Genomic DNA, 20,035 nt, shown 5'->3' with positions numbered 1-20,035 from the left:
ATATACCTGCCTTGGCCTCCCAAAGTGCTGGGATTACAGGCGTGAGCCACCGCGCCCGGCCAATACTTTCTTAGTAAGAGGCCAGCTGCTGCTAACACAAGGATTTACCCTCCAGCATGAGGAGCCCAGCTTGGTCCACCTGAGAAACCAGGTGACCTCAGCTGTAGGGCCTCTGGCACATCCAACTAGTAAGCCAGGTGTGATTAGGATCGTGGCATCTCCTATTTTGGCACAAGGATGATTCTGCTTTAGGATCCCAGAGATTTTTTTTTTTTTTTTTTTTGAGACGGAGTCTCGCTCTGTCGCCCGGGCTGGGTGCAGTGGCCAGATCTCACCTCACTGCAAGCTCCGCCTCCCGGGTTCATGCCATTCTCCTGCCTCAGCCTCCCGAGTAGCTGGGACTACAGGCGCCCACCACCTCGCCCGGCTAGTTTTTTTGTATTTTTTTAGTAGAGACGGGGTTTCACCATGTTAGCCAGGATGGTCTCGATCTCCTGACCTCGTGATCCGCCCATCTCGGCCTCCCAAAATGCTGGGATTACAAGCTTGAGCCACCGCGCCCGGCGATAATTCTGTTTTTTAAAGTAGTTTCTCAGCAAAGACAGTTCTTGAAATTGCCTTTCCAGTTTTCCACAGGTTGACAGTGATTTCCCATTTCTGTCAACTCTTTAATATTTAGTTTGCTAGTCCACATTTTTTTCAGAAGTAATCTTCTAATTCCATAAATAAATGAAAACCAAACGACACAGCTGGAAATCAAGTTTTGTTTTTATATGAACAGAAGCAGACCATCTAGAAATATTTCAGTTTATTTAAATTGTTAAGTAGAATATGAAACCGAATTTGTAGCTAGTACCAGGGGATGGACTTAACTGTTTGGTGTTTAATGAGAACAGCTTCTACACAGGATCCCAAGAGACTTACAGAAAAGGGGCAAAGCCCTAATATTAAGCAAATAAAACTCATGTTTCAAACAGATTATACAAAAATTGATTTATACTTCATTTCCCTTTTTTGATATTTAGAAAGTGCAGATTTAACAAAAGGTAGCCATATCCTTTCTATGTACAATGCCGATTATAATTATGCAAAACTGTCAGTCTGTTATCCAAAAATCCCAGTGTTTAGCTCTCAAACCTTAAGTCATGGAATTGAATAAGCATTAAAGAGGGTTAAAATAAAAAAAGCTAATGCCACATTCCAGATAAAGGGAAGCAACAAATACATTAATCTAACAACAGTAGGTTTAACCTAAACTTTTCGAAAAGCTTAACATCATTTCATTATATTTTTAGTGGAAAATTAGGGATTATTTGGCAATGCTGCTTTTTACTAGTAGTAAACAATGATAAAGTCAAGTGTGGAAACAACCTAAGAATAACAACCAGTGAGGCATATAAAATTGTTTTTAGGGCACTATCTGAAAAATTTGTGGATTTTCATAGCAGATACGTCCCTATGTTGTTTGCTTATGTGAGCCAAGAGGTCATTAAAATGCTATTCACGACACAGAAAGACTTCTCAATGGAAGCTGCTGTCCTAAACTCAGCCTCTGCTAGAAATGAATCATGCTATTCACAATTCTTTCAACAAAGGTATCATCTTAGGATGCTAGCAGCATAGCAAACTTAACTTACCCTATCCTAATGATAAGCAATGAAGCAAAACTAGAAAAAATGCTGTGAAAAAAGGACAGGGTTAGAGACAGCTAGAGATCTTATCGTTACATGAAAAGCCTTTTGTTGTCCTTTTTCCAAACCCATGGTAACACAAGTTTTCCAAAAGGATGTGAAGACAGGACTTAAAATTAATAATATTCTAAAGTATTTCTGAATCTTAAGGTAAAGACAACTTAACACTGAAAAAGTGTTCTTCAGAGGCCAAATCTCAATACATTTGGCAAACATGTTAATAAAATTCACTCCTCCTTCCTGCTTTTTCTTTTTTAAAAAAACAACCTGTACTAGGCTACCAAGCTGCTAGAGGAGTTGCCAAAATGGAGACTACTCAAATGTAGGTTAAGAGATTTATTCTAGGAAAGTGAATAGGCTATACACCTAATTAGAAAGACAAACCACAACACCCTCCAAACACTAGTGCATGCAGTTAACTCTTCCATTTCATAAGCTCAATGGATAGACAGGAAGGGAACAAAGAGAGGAAGAAAAGCAGAACATAGAAGTAAAACAGCCAGTGAAGGCATCTGGGACATGTTTTAGGGCAGAGAGCAAATGAGGGGGAAGACACCAATTAACTGACATTGGATAGTAGGCAGTTAGAACTTATCTTTCCGTTTACCTAGCAAGTTACATCAGTGCTTTATATTAAACTTGACAAACCTACTAGTTTGTCCCTTTCACTCTTAAATATACCATGAGGTGGTGGGGGAGGGAGAAGCAAATAAAGCAGCATGCAGGGAGACGCAAGGAAAAAGTGGCCAAGGAGAAGAAATGGTGGCAGGAATAGTTTTAAATATCAAGGCCACTTAAAACAAGACTCAGCAAACCAAAGCTATCACTTCTGCATTACCCTTTGTCCTCAATTAACTACTTTGAAAATGACAGCCAAGCAAACCACAAACATTTTAATGGTTTATGTTTGGATGATATGTCTCCTGCACATGCTTCCACCAGAACAAAAAAGAAAACCAAAGAAGTTCCTTTCCACATAAGGCACAGGACAAAATTAACCCCATTTACATATTCAAGGCGAAAATGAGTGTTTTCCTGGCTTTTGTTTCTTTTGCTATCACATGTCTATAGATTATAGGGACTCAAGCACATTATCCATGACAGAAAATTCCACTGTTGTACAAAATAAAATTGTTAATTCTAACTTTATTCTTATACAATTTGCAGAATAGATTTGAAATGATTGCTATAGGTTTTAATGTTGATAAGAACTGGACTATAATACAACTGAAATGCAGCTGAGCTGAGCAAGTACATTTAAAAATGAAGTCACAGACATGATTTTTCTATACATTTTTTTGTTTGAAGAAAATTATGATAAAGTCAGCAAGCAGTCACAGATGAAAGAACAAATAAAATAGGTGGCTTGGATAGTTAAGATGAGAAACAAAAATATCTGTTTAGAGTTAAAAATGGACAGAGTGGTTTATTTTGCAGCAAGAAGAGAACACGGGGTGGTGGATGGCAACTGATAGAACAGGAGAATGCTCAGCAGCATTTGCTCTTCCAGCCTGTCACGCCTCCTCCACTGCTGATATCTACATTTTCACTGTTGGGCTCTTTTACAGGGGTCTGCAACAAACACACAAGGAAAATAACTCATGAAAAAACACTGCTATGGATAAAATTAAGTTTCAACAGGAATATTCTCATAAATATCAATTTATACAACAAAATATAATTACAATCACATGAGATAGGTTCCCCTCCATGCAAAGTAAAGATCTGGAAGCTTTGTTTTGATCATTTTGCCTGCTTCCTCCAAGCTGTGAAATACTATAGACATTTCCTGGCATCCCTTTATAAAGCTTCTGAAATCTTCTCTGCTCTAACTCTTAAATAGATTTTGTTATCTTCTAGCCCTGACCTCTGAATATGTTTAGTACTTAAAAGGCATTGGGAAGCAGGTTGTATAAAACCAATGTTAACCAATGTTAGGTATATGTAACGTCACAGAAATAAAACTGCCCTTTTCTGTTTAGTTATCTGCCTTTTTAGACTAATTTTATTACTGTACGATAGATTTAAAAAGGCAATTTCAACTGATTAACTGAAAAGGAGTGGAGCAAAATGTAGTGATTTAATTCATGTTAAAAATGGATATAGATGGCTGGGCACACTGCCTCACGCCTGTTAAGCCCAGCACTTTTCGGAGGCCAAGGTGGGAGGATCCCTTGAGGCCAGGAGCTAAAACCACCTTGGGCAACATAGTGAGACCCCCATCTGTATAAAACATTTAAAATACTAGCTGGACACAGTGGCTCAAGTCTGTAGTCCCAGCTACTCAGGAGGCTGAGGCAAGAGGATCACTTGAGCTCAGGAGTTCAAGGCTGCAGTGAGCTAAGATCACTCCATTGCACTCCAGCCTGCGCAACACAGCAAGAGAGTAAGACTCCTCCCAATTCCCCTAAAAACATAGAAAAACCCCCAAGGAGATACAACAAAATACTAACAGTAGCAACCCTTAGGTGGTAAAATTATGGTTGATTTAATTTTATTCTTAGTATAATTCTGTTTTTTCCCAACATTAAATATTACTTTGAAAATCAGAAGGGCCAGGAGCTGTGGCTGAGGCCTGTAATCCCAGCACTTTAAGAGGCCGAGGCAGTTGGATCACCTGAGGTCAGGAGTTCAAGACCAGCCTGGCCAACATGCCAAAACCCTGTCTCTATAAAAAATTACTAAAATTAGCTGGGTGTGGTGTTGCACATCTGTAATCCCAGCTACTCAGGAGGCTGAGGCAGGAGAATCGCTTGAACTCGGGAGCAGAGGTTGCAGTGAGTCAAGATCCCAGCACTGCACTCCAGCCTGGGTGACAGAGTGAGACTCTATCTCAAAAAAAAAAAAAAAAAAAAAACAGAAGAATACAGTATTTTAAAAAGGCAGGCCCATTCTTTATATATAAAAAATATTTTTAAAGTGATACCTTACATACACAAAAGTACATAAAGCTTAAGTGTAAGCCTGATGTATTTTTGGTATATATTGTCAAACTACCAGATCAGGATATAGAACATAATATTCCCAAGAAAGCTCTCTTGTGCCCCTTTCCTGCCAGTACTGCTCTCTTCAAGTTACCCAATATTCTGATTTCTATCATCTAAGATTAGTTTTTTTTCTATTCCTATCCTTCATATACATGGAACCATAGTTGAATACATTCTTCTTTGTGTGACTTCTTTCCACTCAGTATCAGTCTTTGAGATTTATCGGTGCTGTTGTGTAAAACAGTAGTTCATCACAACATTTTGAAAGCCAGGATGTACCTGAGAACTTATTCTCTCATGGAAACAATATAAAGTTAAGGGCTTGTGTAGCCCAAGGGGGAAAAAATTAAAGTATTTCAAAAATATTTTAAAACCTCAAGTAGCCTAAGAGAAGCCTAGTGAACTCATCCTGAGGTGACACTGCTACTTGCCCTTAGAGCTCACCTACTTAACTCCCACTGCCTGGGATTCTTCTCTTCCATGTGTGTCAAAGCAGCAAATTATGCATTAAAAAGACCTCTGTGGGGTTTCCAGTACAAGTGACTTTGCTCCTAAAAGAGATCTTTGAGAAAGATGTAAAGAAGAAAAAGGGGGCAGACCAGCACCCAGCAAGAAAAAAAAGTACAGTTGCACTGGAAATTCTCTCTGGAAACTTCCAGGTATGGGTCAGGTTAAGGACAACCAGGGAGGCTCCTACACTGATTTTCTTAGCATCTCACTCACTATCTTTTTAGAATTTAACTTAGATCCTTGAAACAGACTCAAAAAAACAAAACAAAACAAAAAAACAAAAGGTTATCCCTGCAGAGTGAAATCTTGTACAGCCAAAATATGTAAGTTGAAGTTGAGTTTTAATTAAGTTTATTAAAAGTTTTAAGCTGGCTCCTAGCTAAGAATAAGAAAAGGCCAATAACCAAATAGAAAAATTGGGCAAAGGAATAAACAAAAAAAAATTACAGAAAAGGAAATGTAAAAGTGATTCTTAAACATATGTTTTTAGATCGGGTGAGGTGGCTCATGCCTGTAATCCCAGCATTTTGGGAGGCCAAGTTGGGCAGATCACCCAAGGTCATGAGTTCGAGACCAGCCTGGCCAACATGGTGAAACCCTGTCTCTACTAAAAACACAAACATTCATTTGTGTGGTGGCAGGCGCCTGTAATCCCAGCTACTTGGGAGGTTGAGACAGGAGAATCTCTTGAACCTGGAAGGCAGAGGTTGCAGTGAGCAGAGATCGTGCCATTGCACTCCAACCTGGGCAATAAGGGCAAAATTCTGTCTCAAAACAAACAAACAAACAAACAAATGTTTTTAAATGCTCAGCCTTACTCAGAAATTACCAGCAAATTAAATCTGCATTTTTTAACCAGTTAGACTGGGAAAGATCTGAGTCTTGTAAATCCACTGTGCTGGCCAGGGTGTGAATAAGACATATTCTCATATACTGCAAGTGGGTGTATAAATGGGTATAACCCCCAGGACAGACTTGGGCAGTATTTATCAAAATTGCAAATGTACATACATGTTTTTTTTTTTTTTTTTTCTTTTTGGAGACGGAGTCTTGCTCATCACCCAGGCTGGAGTGCAGTGGTGTGATCTCGGCTCACTGCAAGCTCCGCCCCCCGGGTTCACGCCATTCTCCTGTCTCAGCCTCCTGAGTAGCTGGGACTACAGGCGCCTGCCACCTCGCCCGGCTAATTTTTTTTTTGTATTTTTAGCAGAGATGGGGTTTCACCGTCTTAGCCAGGATGGTCTCGATCTCCTGACCTTGTGATCCGCCCACCTCGGCCTCCCAAAGTGCTGGGATTACAGGCGTGAGCCACCGCGCCCGGCCATATGTATGCTCTTTTCTGAGAACTTCAGAATCTGTCCTTCAAATGTATGTGCGTATGGAAAATAATTTAAATATAAGATTATACACCACACACACAGTTTATGTGCACATAAGTTTGAAAATAATCTAAATGTCCACTGGGAGACTTGTTCAATTATGATATAAACATTCAAAGGAATAGCATATAATTATTTAAAAAGTAAAATTATTTTGCTTATAGTAAGTGAAATAAGCAAAGTGACAATCAGTAGAGTATGTTACCTCATCTGTTAAAAATAAAAGGTTGTGGGGGAGCGGTGGGACAAAAATATATATTCATATTTACTCAGAGTAATAACTGATAAATTAATCACATCAGTTACCTGAGGAGTAAGGGGAAAATGAGGAATTGGCAACTGATATTGAGGGAATCAAAGGGAACAAGGTGGGAAATTTCTGTATTCTTTTTTTTTTTTTTTTGAGAAGAAGTCTCGCTCTGTCGCCCAGGCTGGAGTGCAGTGGCTGGATCTCGGCTCACTGCAAGCTCCGCCTCCCGGGTTTACGCCATTCTCCTGCCTCAGCCTCCCCAGTAGCTGGGATTACAGGCGCCCGCCACCTCGCCCAGCTAGGTTTTTTTTTTTTTTTTTTTTTTTTGTATTTTTTAGTAGAGACGGGGTTTCACCGTGTTAGTCAGGATAGTCTCAATCTCCTGATCTCGTGATCCGCCCGTCTCGGCCTCCCAAAGTGCTGGGATTACAGGCTTGAGCCACCGTGCCCGGCCTTCTGTATCCTTTTTTATCCTCCTTTTAAATGTTTGAAGCAAGAGAATGAATCATGTAGCCAAATAATTAAGTTAAAAGATGTTTTAAATTGCTTTCATTTTAAGTTAATTCTAACGTGAAGGAATTTTACATTTGCTATTTGAACTCATAACTTCACTGCAAGTGTATGGATGTGTATGAAAAAAATTGCTACCTAGTATTTGGGCCTGCTTACATCGGAAAACTCTAGACCAAGCTTGTCCAACCTGCAGCCTGCATGCAACCCAACACAACAAATTCGTAAACTTTGTTAAAATATGATGAGATTTTTTTGTGTGTGATTTTTTTTCTTTAGCGTTCGAGCTATGGTTAGTATTAGTGTATTTTATATGTGGTCCAAGACAATTCTTCTTCCACTGTGGCCAAGGGAAGCCAAAAGATTAGACACCCCTGCAAGTATAGACTGAGATCTTTATTTATTAGTATACTAATACTTTAACCTTTAATAATGATAATAAGGAAAGCTCTACCTCACTAGGGCACAAAATTATATATATAATGGCTATATAGCACTATTAAAAAAAAAAAAAGCCAAGACTGATGAGAAGATCAAAGGACATAGTACAGACAGAAAGTAAGCAGAAACCACGAAGACCAAAAAGCCCAGAAAGAGAAAGGACATAGAGCCAAGAGTGTTTCACTAGGTCTTGTGGTAACTCCTGCCAGTCTTATCCTGGTCTTTAACTCGACTGTGAATACTGGATAATGTTTCATCCTGACCCACCAATGTCTGAAATACAAAGTACCTTCAACCAATTTTAAAAGAAGCATTTTTCTATTTCTTTTATTCCCTTCATTTAATTAAAAATACAATTTTTGGTACATGGCTCACACCTGTAATTCCAACACTTTGGGAAGCCAGGGTGAGAGGTTCCCTTAAGGCCACGAGTTCAAGACCTGCCTGGACAACACAGTGAGACCCCTATCTCTACCAAAAAATCTGAAAATTAGTGAGGGATAGTGATGTGTCCTCGTGGTCCTAAGTTACTCAGAAAGCTGAAGCAGGAGGATGGCTTGAGCCCAGGAGTTCAAATTTAGCCTGGTAACATAGACCCCATCAATTAAAAAAAAAAGAGAGAGAGACCGAGCTAGGCTTGATGGCAGACCCCTGTGGACCCAGCTACTAGTGTATCACTGGAGGCCAGGAGTTTGAGGCTACAGCCAGCATGATCACACTTACGAACGGCCACTACACTTCAGCCTGGGCAACACAGTGAAACCCTGTCTCAAAAAGAAAACAAAGAAAAGGTAAGAAAGAAACACATTTTTTCCTAGTTGTATTCTTCCATTCTTTTGCTCTTCAAAAGAACAATAAATATAGATTTATTTTCTCAAGAAATTCTAATGGGTTCACCTTAATTGTGAAAGACTGTTCTTTTAAAAAAATCTTAAAATTGCTTTTATAATTCAAAAAAGAAACCTGTTGAAATTTCAAAACTAAACTGCCTATAGTCAGTACATGAATCTGCCCTATGATCCCTCCCCCTTACCACCATCACTCTCTTGGAGTGCTATTTAGAGTTTGGTATCTACCCTTCCAGTTCTCTATTTACTAAAAATAAAATGTATCTGCATGTACATATGTCTGTTTGGTATATCATATAATCTTGAAAAATGAGATCACTTCACATTTTATATCCTAATTTGTGGGTGTTTTTTTTTTTTTTAAGACGGAGTCTCGCTCTGTCACCCAGGCTGGAGTGCAGTGGCATGATCTTGGCTCACTGCAAGCTCCGCCTCCTGGGTTCACACCATTCTCCTGCCTCAGCCTCCCCAGTAGCTAGGACTATAGGCGCCCCCCACCATGCCCGGCTAATTTTTTGTATTCTTAGTAGAGACAGGGCTTCACCGGGTTAGCCAGGATGGTCTCAATCTCCTGACCTTGTGATCCGCCCGCCTCAGCCTCCCAAAGTGCTGGGATTACAGGCATGAGCCACGGTGCCCAGCCCCTAATTTGCTTTTTATCACTCAATACACTATGGAGATCTTTTATACTTAGTTTAATTGCTGTCAGCCTCTCTCATTCTCTGAAATAAAATTCAATTTTTGATCTGACTGGATTCTCATAGAAAAACATCTCCTAAAGCAGGAAGTCCCAAAACATGATATGCAAAGGAAGCTGGCAGATTCAAAAGGGCACCAATTTTTTAGCCCCATTAAAGAGCAACAACTGATGACTATTTTTTCCAGTTTGAATATTCAATTGTAGTAAACAGATACCTACATTTCACTCTAAAAATTAGGTCCCTTGGTTTTAGTGACTCTACATAAAGAATTTACTTCAATGTTAAGTATCTCAACTCAATCTCTTATAACTGCTCAGAAATTTCACTAGATTTATATGTGACATACCACCTCTATTACAGCTGATGTCTGTCCTTCCAAAGTGGAGAAAGAAAAAAAACTGGTTGGTTAAGAAAATGTAAAAACAAACATCTACCTTTTATATATAGGTTGGTTTTAAAAAAATATTAATATTTCAAATATACAAATACAAAGGTTACCAAATGTAATTACATTTTCTACTATACAACATCTGCTTCTTTTTTAGGATGTGTGTCAGATTTTTTTTTTTTTTTTTTTTGACATGGAGTCTTGGTCTGTCGCCAGGCTGGCGTGCAGTGGTGTGATCTCGGCTCACTGCAACCTCCCACTCCCTGGTTCAAGGGATTCTTCTACCTCAGCCTCCAAAGAAGCTGGGATTACAGGCATGTGCCACCACACCCAGCTAATTTTTGTATTTTTAGTAGAGATGGGGTTTCACCGTGTTGGCCAGGATGGTCTCATCTCCTGACCTCATGATCCGCCTGCCTGAGCCTCCCAAAATGCTGGGATTATAGATGTGAGCCACTGCGCATGGCCAATGTATGTCAGATTTTATCTGTATTTATTTGCATTTAAAATTACAACAGATTGAACAGATAATTCAGGATTCATAACCAAATCCATGCATTATACCTAGTCACTTGAGGGAAAATATGAAAATCGGATTTCTTAATTTGGCTACATGTTACTTATACTAGCAAATATTGAGAGTCACGAATCTTAAACCCAGAAACAAACCTGAGGTAAAACATGCATTCCTCAAGATCACATTTTCAGCATTATTTATTTTCTTACATAATAGGTTTTATTCAGTATGTACAGAATACGTACATACCCTTTATTTGCCTGAGAAGTGACTAATATGGCAGAATAGCAATTCTGTGGCAATAACTACTTAATAGATTCATTTCTTATCTTAAAATTTCCTAAATTATCTGAGAATGCAAAGTACTCATTAAGAGAAATGAATCCAAGAATAAAAAGGCTAGAAAAGATAAAAAACTGGAAAAAATAATGGAACTAGGGACTAGACAGTGACTGTGGAGCTCAGAATATTAATGGTTACCACCGACTAGATCCTTCAGATTTCTAGATGGCTTTCTGTTTCCCCAGTTACTTACAGCCAAAGTCTCCAACCCCAGGGCTGCGGATCCTTACCGGTCCGTAGCCTGTTAAGAACCGGGCTACCCAGCAGGAGGTGAGCAGCAAGTGAGTGAGCATTACTACCTGACCTCCGCCTCTTGTCAGATCAGTGGCAGCATTAGATTCTCACAGGAGTGCAAACCCCACTGTGAACTGCACGTGCAAGGGATCTAGGTTGCATGCTCCTTAGGAGGATCTAACGCCTCATGATCTGAGGTGGGACAGTTTCACCCAATATGGTCCATGGAAAAATTATCTTCCACAAAACCAGTGCTTGGTGCCAAAAAAGCTGGGGACTGCTGCCCTACAGAAACAATACCACCCAAACTCAAATTCTGTATGTAAATCCAGTACTTCAGAATAGACAAAATATTCAACAGAGATACTCAGGTACCTGGCAGGAAGTAAAAATAGGAACCTACCTTTCGAAGGATATCTTCAGCTAACGTGAGGAACGCCTTTTCGATGTTTATATTTGCTTTTGCACTAGTCTCAAAAAACCTAATACCATGCTCCCTTGCAATCTAAAACAGAAACAAAATATCATCATAAAATTATCAAGCATGGGTTGCCAATTGCTGACTTTAACATCTTAAATATTAATCTTATTCTGAAGGCAGTGGTCCCAACTAGAATATATAACACAGAATATTTCAGCAAGTCAAGCTCTTTCATAAAACAAACAAAAGTAATCTCCTTACCCCAAAAGTTTATTTCAGATATACTAAAACAGATACTTCACCCTGGGGGCAAACTTACGAGAAGCTCAATCTGACTTCTCAGGGTCTAATTTCTGCTCACCGCAGGCTCCCGATTGTCACATTTTAGAACCATACAAATTGATACATCTCCTTAAAGTCCTAAGTTTAAAAACTGAGGATTATTGACTTACATTTTTCTCTCTTTGTAGTTTAAATAAGGATAAAAATACTATGGGAACATTTGATTCCCCCATACATGTTAAATATGCACTAAAAAACAAATTCATTCAAATAATAAAATATTTCCAACAAGCATTTTAAAAACTATGTAATTAGCTTAGTGCATTCCATCACTATTACTACAAAAATAATCAAAAGCGGCCGGGCGCGGTGGCTCAAGCCTGTAATCCCAGCACTTTGGAAGGCCGAGATGGGCGGATCACGAGGTCAGGAAATCGAGACCATCCTGTCTAACACGGTGAAACCCCGTCTCTACCAAAAAAATACAAAAAAAAACTAGCCGGGCGAGGTGGTGGGCGCCTGTAGTCCCAGCTACTCGGGAGGCTGAGGCAGGAGAATGGCATTAACCCGGGAGGCGGGGCTTGCAGTGAGCTGAGATCTGGCCACTGCACTCCAGCCTGGGCAGCAGAGCGAGACTCCGTCTCAAAGTAAATAAATAAATAAATAAATAAATAATAATAATCAAAAGCAGCATTATATTTACAAAGAGCAGAATATCAGTTTAATTCAGATTTTTACCTGTTCTCCTTTTCCTTTAGGTACAACTCTTTTGTCGTCCATATCACACTTGTTTCCTAGTAACATTCTTTCCACATCTTCATTGGCATGCTAAAATGAAATAAAATTTTACTTTTACATACTACCATGAATTATGGCTTAACAGTCTTTAAAAGTGACTTTATTCTCTCAATTTAGAGTGTCATTTCTATAGCTTTAAAGTTTTAAAGTAATCACCCTAAAACTACCCCATGCTAAAAGCCTACACAAAAGCTTAGATTACCTAGCAAAAGAAACACAATTCTCAAGACATATCCATGTCAAATATTATTTCCTCCCTAAAGGAGGCTGTCTGCTTTCTAGGTATGCTCTTTCTTACTAAAAGAGAAGACAGAGGCAAAGAAACGTGCATAATCTAAATCCAGGCTGGATCATTTCAGATTTTATAATGCATACTACCCTATGGAAGCCTTAATTAAAAATTGTATAGAGCCCTTAAAATCTCAAATAGCTGCATTGCTATGGCACAAGTAGGTCCATGCAGAAAAATCAGTTAAAAACAAGTGGTTGTCCCCTTAAGATCCCAATGATAATTTTTGCAGAAATAGAAAGATCTATCCAAAAATTCATACGGAATCTAACATCAAAATAATCTCTCTTTTTGAGACAGAGCCTTGCTCTGTTGCCCAGGCTGAAGTGCAGTGGTGTGATCTCGGATTACTGCAACTTCCGCCTCCCAAGTTCAAGTGATTCTCCTGCCTTAGCCTCCTGAGTAGCTGCAAGTAGCTGAGACTACAGGTGTGTGTGCTACCATGCCAGCTAATTTTTTGCAGTTTTTCAGTAGAGACGGGGGTTTCTGCCACGTTGGCCAGGCTGATCCCAAACTCCTGGCCTCAAGTGATCCATCCCGCTTGGCCTCCCAAAGAGCTAGGATTACAGGCATGAGCCACTGAGCCTAGCCAAAGTAATATTAGCTGCGGGAGTCAAATTTCAGAACTTCACTAAAAATCAAAAAGTGTAGAACTGGCATAAGGACAGATACACAGACTAATGGAATGGAATAGAGAGCCCAGAAATAAATCCTCACATACTTAGTCAAATGATCCTCAACAAGGATGCCAAAATCAGTCAATAAGGACAGTCTTCTCAATAAATAGCACTAGGAAAACCAGATATCCACATGCAAAAGAATGAAACTGGACCCTTATTTTAAACCATAAAAAAAAAATTAACTTGAAATAGATCAAAGACCTCAAACTATAAAACTTTTAGAAGAAAACACAGAGAAAAGCTTCAGGACACTGGATTTGGCAATGGTTTCTTTGATATGATATCAAAAGCACAGGCAATGAAAGAAAAAGTAGATAAACTGTACTTCATCAAAGTTAAAAACTATTGTACAACAAAGGACACTGTCAAGAGAATGAAAAGACAACGAACAGGAGAAAATATTTGAAAAGGGAATAATACCTAAAATATATAAAAACCACCTAAAACTCTTAACAACAACAAAAAACAATGACAGCACTTTGGGAGGCTGAGGCAGAAAAATCGCCTGAGCCCAGGAGTTCAAGACTAGCCTGAGTAACACTGTGAGACCTCATCTCTACAAAAAATTTTAAAATTAGCCAGACATGGTGGTGTGTGCCTGCAGTCCCAGCTACTTAGGAGGCTGTGGTAGGAGAATCATTTGAGCCTGGGAAGTTAAGGCTGCAGTGAGCCATGATCATCATGCCACTAAACTCCAGCCTGGGGAACAGAGCAAGACCCTGTCTGGAAAAAAGAAAAAATAAATAAAAAGAAAAATTAAAAAAAAAAGAAAAAGAAAAATGCAAGCAAAGGATCTGAATAGACATTTCTCCAAAGAAGATATACAAACAAACAATATGTACATGAAAAGATGCTCAATATCACTAACATTAGAAAATGCAAATCAAAACCACAATGAGATATCACTACATACACATTAGTATGGCTGCTATTAAAAAAACAGAAAACACATATTGGTGAGGATGTGGAGAAACCGAAACCTTTGTGTACAGTTGGCAGGTATGTAAAATGGTGCAATCACTGTGGAAAAGTCTGGTGATTCCTCAAAAGGTTAAACATAGAATTATCATATGATCCAGCAATTCTACTTATGGGTATACACGCAAAAGAATTTAAAGCAGGGACTCAGATATTGGTACACCAGTGTTCACAGCAACATTATTCACAATAGTAAAAGAGCAAAAACAACCCACATATCCAACAATGGGTGAATAAACAGAACATGGCATATAAAAACAATGGAATATTATTCAGCCTTAAAAAAAAAAAAAAAGTTGTGACACATGCTATAATGTAGATGAACCTTGAAAAGTTTATGTTAAATGAATTACTTACAAATTGAACAAATACTATATGATTCCACTTATATGAGGTACCTATAACAGTCAAATTCATAGAAAATAGAATGGTGACAGCTGCCAGGAGCTTGGGGAAAGGGGGAGACAGAAATTATTGTTTAATGGATGAAAAGCTTCAGTTCAGAAAGATGAAAAAGTTCTGGAGAATGGATGGTGGTGATGGTTGCACAACAGTAGAATGTACTTAACACCACTGAACTATACCCCAAAATAATGGTTAAAATGAAAATTTCATGTTGTATGTATTTTACCACAATTTTAAAAACTATTCAAAAACAACAACAGTCTGAGCACGGGGGCTCATGCCTGTAATCCCAACACTTTAAGAGGCCGAGGCAGGAGGAGCACTTGAGCCCAAGGGCTCAAGGCTGGAGTGAACTATTATCGCCACTGCACTCCAGCCAGGGCAACAAGGCAAGACTCTATCAAAAAAAAAAAAAAAAGCAACAGTAACAAAAAGAAAAACAACAACAACAAAACTGCCAAATGGCTGTGGTTACTTCATTTCCTGTAGCTATAGGAAAACAAAATCTAGAAAAGTTATAAAATATGCTGATTTGAAACAACATACAGTTGACCTTTGAACAATGGGGGTAAGGGGGTGCCATGTATAACTTTTGACTCCCCAAACAATTAACTAGTAACAGCCTGCTGCTAACCAGAAGCATTATCAGTAACAGTCGATTAACATATATTTATATATGTATTCTATACTGTATTCTTACCATAAAGTTAGAGAAAAGAAAATGTTATTAAGAAAATCATAAGGAAGAAAAATATATTTACTATTCATTAAGTGGAAGTAGATCATCATAAAGGTCTTCATCCTCAATGTCTTCAAATTGAGTAGGCTGAGGAGGAGAAAGAGGAGGGGGTTGGTCTTGCTTTCTCAGGGGAGGCAGAGGCAGAAGAGGTAGAGAAGGTGGAAGGGGAGGCAGGCACACTCAGTGTAACTTTACGGAAAAACACTGTAATTTCTTTTTTGCTTTTTCATTTCTTTAAAAATATTTCTATACAAAACCAATCCTTCTTTCATCATTTGCTTCAGTTTCAGTGCCTGTATCATATAATGGTCCAAAGTCTAAAGCAGTCTTGAATAATCAGAATCGTTCTGCCAGACTGTCTACAGTCAATTTGTTTTCTAGCACTACTTCTTTGTCTTCTTCCTTATCGTCTAGTGCTGGTTTGGAAGCACCAGCATCTTCATTAAATCATCTTCTGTTGACTCCTCTGGTTGGTGTCTATTAGCTCTTGTCTTATCCACAGTCTCTTTCATAAATTCCTTGACTGGCTCTGCTACAAATCCTGGGAAATCATGCTCAACATCGGCACACAGTTTTCTCCAGCAGGAAGTTACTGTTTTGTGCTTGATGGCTTTCACGGCTTTTTCTATAATGATGGTATTTTCAGCGGTGTAATCCCTCCAGATTTTCATGCTGTTCTATTGAGGTTAGAGTACCGTGTGTTATTAACCTTAAAGGTCCTCACGACCCCTGATCTAGATGCTGAATTAGAGACACTGTGTTCAGGGGCAAGGAGACCACTTTGATGCTTTCGGTGTTAAACTCATGGGGTTCTGGGTGGCCAGGGGCACTGTCCAATATCAAAAGAACTTTAAAGGGCAGTCCCATCATGGCAAGGTATTTCCTGATTTCAGGGACAAAGTATTGATGGAACCAATCCAGAAAAAGGATTCTCAGTGTTCAGGTCTTCTTGTTGAATGATCAAAAAACTGGCAGCTTCAAAAGACTTTTCCCTTCAAGTCTTGGGGGTTAGCAACTTTATATATACGGGCAATCAGTCCTGATCATAAACCCAACTGTATTTGCACAAAACAGTAGTTAGCCTATCCCTTCCTGCCTTAATTCCCTGTGCTTTCTCATTTCCTAACACTCATGTCCTTTGCAGCCTGCCCCCCTCCCCGCCATCCTGATAATAGGACACTTTTAATTGCATTAAAGACTTGTTCAGGCAGATATCCTTTTTCCTCAATGATTTTCTTAATGGTGCCCAGGAACTTGTCTGCTGTGTCTTAGCAGAAGCTGCTTCTCCTGTTATCCTGCCATTTTTAGGCCAAACCTCTTTCTAAAATTATCAAACCATCCTTTGCTGGCATGAACTCCTCTAGCTTCTCTTTCGTTTTTAAGTTGTCACAAAATAACTTCATTTTTTCTTGAATATCATAGTCTACAAGTACGCCTTTTTTTTTTTTTTTTGAGACGGAGTCTCGCTCTGTCGCCCAGGCTGGAGTGCGGGGGCGCGATCTTGGTTCACTACAAGCTCCGCCACCCGGGTTCACGCCATTCTCCTGTCTCAGCCTCCCAAGTAGCTGGGACTACAGGCGCCCACCACTACGCCTGGTTAGTTTTTTGTATTTTTAGTAGAGATGGGGCGTCACCGGGTTAGCCAGGATGGTCTTGATCTCCTGACCTCATGATCAGCCTGCCTCAGCCTCCCAAAGTGCTGGGATTACAGGCGTGAGCCAACGCGCTGGGCCTACAAGTATGCCTTTCTTACAGCAATCCTGTACCTACATAAAAGCTGCATTTTCAACACAAGATAAAAAGGTGTTCTGTAAAAAGTGCAAGGTTTCACACCTACTGCTGTGGCTGCAGTGATGGCTTCACAAATTTTCTTTTATTTAAAATGGTCCTTATGCTGGATTAATTTATTTTGAAATAACGGGCATCCACAGCTGCAGACCTCATTCTACAGTATATATTAAGCAATTCAACTTTTTCTTGTAATGTAATGACTTTTCTGTTTCTCAGGAGTGCTTCTGGCATCACTAGTGGCACTCTGTATAGGTCTGATGGTGTTATTCAAGGTTTACAGTATTGCACTAGACACGATGAAAACACGCAAGAACCACAAAAGATCACTTTTGATTGCAGTATGGGATTTACTGGAGACACAAACTGTTCGCTGGGAGATAATCCGCATCACATGGTGTTTTAAGCAGACACTTGGAAACATACTAGCTCACCAAAATAGCAACTGGAGGTGGCTACAAAATTATCACAGTAGTATAGTATGTATTACAGTTATTTTTATGCAGTTATGATTTAATACTGCATCTCTGTTTACATTTCTCTTGACTGCAAAAGGTGCCATGTATGGGCTCTGTTTTGTGTGAGTGTTGATAAATTTAAACTTTTAATAATAGATCTGTGTATAGTTTATGGTAGTAATAAAATAGACTAGTATCTACATATACTTTATACATTCACAATATACTTAACTTTTTCTTAATCTCCTCCCCCCCCCCCGCCGCCAACATTTCTAGGTTATATGGCTTGTCTGTGAGTTTTTCAAATTGTTGCAAGTCTCTAAAATTTTTTCCAAAATATTTGTTTTTAAAAATCTGTTTATAGAGCTGGGTGTGGTGACACACACTTGTAATCCCAGCTTCTTGGGAGGCTGAGGAGGAAGAATCACTTGACCCCTGGAGTTTGAAACCAGCCTGGGCAACACTGTGAGTCCCCATCTCTTTAAACAAAAATATCCATGTGTAAGTGGACCTGCAGTTCAAGGGTCAATGACAGTTTAAAAGGGGGTAGACAAAGGTGGGATTAGGAAGAAAACAACTCTTTTGTTGCGGGGAAGATACCCTGAGTAGAATCACAAGCTTAACAAAGAAAAATTATGCCGAGTGTGGTGGCTCACACCTGTAATCCCAGCACTTTGGGAGGCTGAGGCGGGTGGATCACATGAGGTCAGGAGTTCGAGACCAGCAGTGGCCAATATGGCAAATCCCTGTCTCTACTAAAATTACTAAAATTAGCCAGGTGTGGTGGTGCACGTCTGTAATCTCAGTTACTTGGGAGGTGAGGCAGGACAATCACTTGAACCCAGGAGGTGGAGGTTGCAGTGAGCTGAGATCACGCCACTGCACTCCAGCCTGGTTGACACAGTGAGACTCCATCTCGAGTAAAAAAAAAAAAAAAATATATATATATATACTATAAAGAAACTTGCTGGCCTGGTGCAGTGGCTCACGCCTGTAATTCCAGCACTTTGGGAGGCCGAGGTGGGTGGATCACGAGGTCAGTAGATCGAGACCATCCTGGCTAACCGCGTCTCTACTAAAAATACAAAAAATTAGCCGGGCGTGGTGGCGGGTGCCTGTAGTCCCAGCTACTCAGGAGGCTGAGGCCTGAGAATGGCGTGAACCTGGAAGGTGGAGCTTGCAGTGAGCAAAGATCACACCACTGCACTCCAGCCTGGGCAACACAGCGAGATTCCGTCTCAAGAAAAAAAAAACAAAACTCTGTATTTAGGGATTCCATGGTCTTACCTGAATTTAGTGCCTCTTAATTTATGTTACTGCTAAAACAAAGGCAACCTGGCAAATATCCAGTAATAAGCAGCAATATACCAGGTGCTCCTAAAATCCTGCCATGTGCTAAGAGTCAGTAAGAGGCATTTTGATCTCAGAATCTAAGGATGGACTTCAGGGATATCATCAATTTCAAGAAGCACACATAAAACTTTGAAAGTTGTATAAGTACATCATTCTGGTAAGATTCTAATTTCTCAAAGGGGTTCATGATCCCAAAAAAGTACAGAAGCATGGTTTTAAAAGGCTCCCAGCTACTAAATGGACAAATTATCACAGTGACCTGTAATAATCTACCCACATCCTAATCACTACCAGACACTGCAAGTTACCAGAGACACTACCATGAACCTCCACTCAAAGAGAAGACAAATTATCCGTAGCTTTAGAAGCCACTCTTCTAAGAACACCTGTAAGTTACGTGTAAGCAGGCTGATGGAAGGAAGCCGAAGCCAATAAATAAATGACCAATGAAGTACAAAAAAAGGAAAATTACCTTATATATAAATTTATAAGTGTTAAGGTATTTTCAGCCTGTTTTTAAAAAAAGCTTTAGCAATGTGACCACCAATTTACAACCTACTACACCTCCACGTCAACTCCCATCAGCATTCTGGGGCTAGTGAGGAAATAGGTATAATTCTTTATACATGTGTGGCATTTCAGAGCATAAATATGATTATCCTGGGCTCAGGTGATCCTCCCACCTCAGCCTAAAAAATAGCTGGGACTATAGGTATTCACTGCCATACCCGGCTTTAAAAAAAGCTTTTTTAGTAGAGATGAGATCTTGCTATGTTGCTCAGGCTGGTCTCGAACTCCTAAGCTCAAGCAATCCTCCCACCTAAGATTCCCGAAGTGCTGGGATTACAGGTGTGAGCCACCGTGCACGGCCCTATACATACCTTCACACCTAAGATCATCCTTACTTGGATGATCTTACTAACAATAAGAAGCAAGTATTATGAGGTTAAAGACTTCACTGCTGAGCCAGGGGACCACTAAAACAGCACTCAGAATACACAGAACTTCTCTCATATATTTTCTTTTTTTTTTTTTTTTTTTTTTTT

General features: G+C 39.5%; 1 protein-coding gene across 1 annotated transcript in view; it reads right to left on the bottom strand.

The window, feature by feature from the left end:
* Positions 1-793: 793 nt before the first annotated feature.
* The window catches only part of RAB10 (RAB10, member RAS oncogene family), a 107,933-nt gene continuing 88,691 nt past the window's right edge, over positions 794-20,035 (bottom strand). Inside the window, exons 4-6 of the mRNA XM_023230005.2 lie at positions 12,240-12,329; positions 11,202-11,303; positions 794-3,263 (exon numbers count right to left, since the gene is read on the bottom strand). Of these exons, the coding sequence (XP_023085773.1) occupies positions 3,180-3,263; positions 11,202-11,303; positions 12,240-12,329 (276 nt within the window). The 3' untranslated portion in view covers positions 794-3,179. The remainder of the gene's footprint in view (positions 3,264-11,201; positions 11,304-12,239; positions 12,330-20,035) is intronic.

This window comes from Piliocolobus tephrosceles, chromosome 15 (assembly GCF_002776525.5).
Source record: "Piliocolobus tephrosceles isolate RC106 chromosome 15, ASM277652v3, whole genome shotgun sequence".
In the NCBI taxonomy this organism is placed as follows: Eukaryota; Metazoa; Chordata; class Mammalia; order Primates; family Cercopithecidae; genus Piliocolobus; species Piliocolobus tephrosceles.
The sequence above is the reverse complement of the archived record's forward strand: the minus strand, read 5'-3'. Positions and strand labels throughout refer to the sequence as shown.